This window comes from Salvelinus sp. IW2-2015, unplaced genomic scaffold, assembly GCF_002910315.2.
Source record: "Salvelinus sp. IW2-2015 unplaced genomic scaffold, ASM291031v2 Un_scaffold4138, whole genome shotgun sequence".
Classification (NCBI taxonomy): domain Eukaryota; kingdom Metazoa; phylum Chordata; class Actinopteri; order Salmoniformes; family Salmonidae; genus Salvelinus; species Salvelinus sp. IW2-2015.
Window position 1 is genome coordinate 72,230 of NW_019945410.1, and position 4,488 is coordinate 76,717.

General features: G+C 41.4%; 1 protein-coding gene across 1 annotated transcript in view; it reads left to right on the plus strand.

Annotated features, from left to right (window-relative positions):
• Window positions 1-1,110: 1,110 nt before the first annotated feature.
• Window positions 1,111-4,488, plus strand: part of LOC112076922 (acidic leucine-rich nuclear phosphoprotein 32 family member A-like) — a 4,759-nt gene continuing 1,381 nt past the window's right edge. Inside the window, 4 exon segments of the mRNA XM_024143558.2 lie at window positions 1,111-1,320; window positions 2,372-2,521; window positions 2,963-3,085; window positions 3,245-3,431. Of these exon segments, the coding sequence (XP_023999326.2) occupies window positions 1,267-1,320; window positions 2,372-2,521; window positions 2,963-3,085; window positions 3,245-3,431 (514 nt within the window). The 5' untranslated portion in view covers window positions 1,111-1,266.

Genomic DNA, 4,488 nt, shown 5'->3' on the forward strand with positions numbered 1-4,488 from the left:
GTTTGAATCCAGGCTGTATCACATCCGGGCCGTGTTTGGGAGTCCCCTTGGAGTGGCACAGAATTGGCCCAGTGTCGCCCCGGTAGGCCGTCATTGTAAATAAGAATTTGTTCTTAACTGACTTGCCTCGTTAAATAACTGTTAAATAAAGGTTACATTTTTATAAATAAATAGGACGTTACCCTGGTTTGTTGTTGGATGGGTGTTTTCCTCTGAAAACAGAACTGTTCTGTCATCGTGGGATAGAGGGAGGGGCGGGATATGAACCTTGCTGTGGTGTTGATGTTGCTGTTCATCTCCTGTGTTGGACCACCGTCCCATGTTGTGAATGTGTCTGTTGTGAGATGACTACAGTATAATTATGTGACTTATTAAAATAAACATTATGACACACAAAAAAAAAACTGGACAGGTGCTCTAGTGTCTTTCTTAAACTCACACAATATGTTGTTTGAATTACAGACGGCAGCTTTAAAACAGTGACTGCAGCAATAAACAACAGCAGGCTACAGTGATGCACGATGAATGGGACTTCGGGGGTAAAACAAGAGACTTGAAAAAGGTGTGAAGAAACTGGGTAGAACAGCAGAGCTGGTGAAAGTAATAAATCAGAATAATGGACCCCAGTAAAACATTAAAAGACAAGTGGTTTCATACCTTACAACTGGAGATAGTTCTAAATTCGTAATTCTACGGCTCCAACTCCAGACAGTTCCATAGTAGACCAATTATTGTACTTTGTAATTTAAGGCCTGAGAAAGAGTCCGTAGCCATGCAAATTAAATAGCAACATCGTTACCGTGTGGTAACAACTGAAAGTCCATCAACAATGCCGGCAACAAAGAACTTGAAATTAGAGAATTATGTTCGATTAATTAAATACAGTAATAATAATAATAATAACGGTCAAATTCTCTCATAAATAGCCAAGAAACAAACATTTACGTGTCTATACGTCGTAAAACATTGTTTTAATGCATCACAAGTATTGTAAATGGTTATTTTCAGCTCAACAAGCTGCACTAGCAGGACTTCGTCAACAGGCCATGCATGTTTGGTTGCAGTGTGGGAACGCAACCACACGGGGCGCTGTTGAGTATTTCGTTTCACCGGGGTTTAGACTCGGCGCAAAAAGCCAAGCTATTCGCATTTGACCCACTTTCTGATTTGAACGAAAGGCTGCTCATTCGCTCTTCCGATAGTTAGCTATAGCAGGCGGTAGAAACCAACACTTTCCAACCAGATCCGAGAGAGAAGAGGGGGAACATGGACATGAAAAAGAGAATTCACCTAGAACTGAGAAATAGGACGCCGTCGGATGTAAGTAACATTATATGATTTAGCTAGATCTGACTAACGTTACCTGTAGTTATCTAACACCAAAGTTTACGCTGTGTGGAAGTCATGGCGAGCACATGGGGTCCTCTCATAAGAACAAGCCTACTGCTAGAAATGTATATTCTTTTACCACTTTACGTTTTCTCCGAATCAAAATTCTTAAGATAAATATGTATATTKTAAACTAKCTAACAAACTGTTTGATTCGTTGGTTTTGGGATCGCCAGCTTAAGTTAGCTGAATCACCAACGTTAACTGTACAACCAGACAAACCGGGTCCGTGAGGTAAACAGGAAAATGGCTAACAAAATGGCTAAGTAACTAAATATTTTACCCAAATAAAAAAACCTTGTTGTATTTCTATATTGCAAGCCATCTGCTGCAGTTTTTATTTTATACATATGTATATTTTGTAACARCCAGGCTTAGTATCAAAGAAAAAGCCGTAGTTAACATCAGCTAGCTATAGTAGTTAGCACACTGAACTTGACTGCGGTAGCCATTATCTGAGAACTCAACGTGTAAGGCGCGTAGTTAGCATGTTGGCTAACTAGTTAGCTACCAAGACAGCGAATCATCAGACCATTTTTCACCGGTTAAAAGCTACCAAATATGACATTTTTAGTCGACTGAAATGATATTAAATGTACATAGACATGAACCGTTTGAGGACACTTTAACCGGTTAAATATGGTTATTTAGTTGGCTATAGTAGCTGGCTAACAACGTGTATCTACTTTAGCTGGTCAAATAACGCTACATCACGTGTTCAGAGTTTACAAACAGTTCGGTTTCTAAGCATGGCTACGATTCACAGGCCAAATAAAATAACTTCGAAACACAAACTTTTTGATATACTGGTAAAATATTCCATATAACTAGCGTTACTACTGAAACAATATAATTGTTTCTATTTCTCCCCCCTCTCTCTCTCTTTCTCCCCCCCTCTCTCTCTTTCTCCCCCCCTCTCTCTCTTTCTCCCCCCCTCTCTCTCTTTCTCCCCCCCCTCTCTCTTCCTGTGTTTATCTCCCAGGTTCAGGAGTTGGTCCTAGATAACTGCCGGTCCAACGAGGGGAAGATGGAGGGCGTAACGGAGGAGTTTGAGAACCTGGAACTGTTGAGCCTCATCAACGTCGGCCTCATCAACGTCTCAAACATTCCCAAATTGGGGAAATTAAAAAAGGTACAACCACAATGGGGTTGTGTCCCAAAATGGCACCCTGTTTACAGTGCACTACATCTCCATACTCAAACTGGGAAAAGGGAGCTAGCCTGCACTCTAAGTCTCACTGCCTTAGTACTGTTTTTTAAAATAACGTTGCATCACAGACCAGCATGAATCTACTGTAGTAGGTTATTTCATTTTTTAACTGAAAGTTGGGCCATGTGGTGCTGAATAATGTGTTTCCTACCCTCAGCTGGAAGGTATATAAAGGTTATATAAAATCAACAAAATACAATTTGTTAATTTGACATCTAAAATCACACTGGATGTATTAGACTTTAGTATTGCATTGGGGGCATAGTTATTTCACTGTACAGCCTTAATCTATGGATTGTAGATCAATGACATTGGTGTATCAGTCTACTCAGTGACACCCAGACCTGATTTCTTCTTCTGTAGTTGGAGCTGAGTGACAACAGGATATCTGGTGGTTTGGAGGTGCTGGCTGAGAGGCTTGTCAACCTCACACACCTCAACCTCTCTGGGAACAAGTTCAAGGACATCAGCACACTGGAACCACTGGTGAATAAGACTGTTGTGGCTGTTCTATAAGACTAATAGCTGGGAGTCCGATTGGTTATAACTTGAAATGAGACCGTTTCCGCTCTTCATATGTCTTGTAACTGTGAATACGTCAGTTGTAGTTTGTGAATAACTGTCATAATCTCTCCGCCATTTTAGAAAAAACTTCCCGTATTGAAGTCTCTGGACCTCTTTAACTGTGAGGTCACCAACCTGGGCGACTACAGAGAGAGCATCTTCAAGCTCCTCCCACAGCTCACGTACCTGGATGGCTACGATATCGAAGACTGCGAGGCCTCCGACTCGGACGGCGAGGGAGACGGGGTCGACGACGACGACGATGAAGGTAAAACTTGCTGAAGTGGAACTTAAATCCGATTAGAAATAGCAATTTCCGGGGTTGACAAATGAGCAGAACATCAAGGGACACCATATAATAGCCCAAAAAATCGTGTAATTTGTGTCGGGAAAAGCAGATGAATGGACCTGTTTGATTATTACTCTTTATGAAGATGGTGAATGCCCTGGTCCAAAGTAGTACCCTATCTAGGGGTCCGTTTCAGACATATCCAACTAATTGATATGGTACTTGACTGAGCTGATGTTGTCTATAGTCTGTCCTGTGGAACAGAGGGGGAGGAGGGAGACTGATGTACTCTGAGGTCTTCACATTATCCACCTGTACCTGAATAATCGCGTCCGGATCCAGAAATTTTAGATAATTTCACAAGTTGGATCTGGTATGATTGTCACGGGTCTCGTGTGTCGTTTTAACTGACTTGTCCGGGAAGGACCCATATAGATCTGAACGTGACTGCTGTGGGGGGGGAGGTCCATTTCGGAACGGGTCCAACTCAGCAGTGGAGGTATTTAACTCCGATCTGAATTGGATCAGTACCTCGGGTTGCGATGTGTTGGTACGTTGTCCTTCCAATCTCTGCCCGGTGCATCGGAGCGTAAATATTTGTAGGCCTGCATTGACAGGCAAGAGCGGTCTTTCAGTCACCAGGTGTGCCTTGCTCGAAGCCACAACGGCAGGAGATCTAATACAATGAGGTCTGAGATTATTATTCATTATTGAAACCCTTGGTAAAGTTGAGGAATAATGACTCTGTAAAATAAATACTTCCAAGTTATATTGTATGCTCTTTTTTTCTTTTTCTTTAAGTGTATTTTATACTAATACAATTGCTCAGAGAAATGGATTTTGTTAAACAATTAATGTTTTTTACCTCCAAAAGGGAGAAGTCAAAATTAACACCACCAAAGGTTCTTATAAATAAAGTAGTCAAAGGTTAAGTATTTAGTCCCATATTCCTAACACGCAATGACAACAGCAAGCTTGTAACTATCACCAAGACATGTTAACCTCCCCTGTTATCGCTGAGGTTAGCACGTCTTGG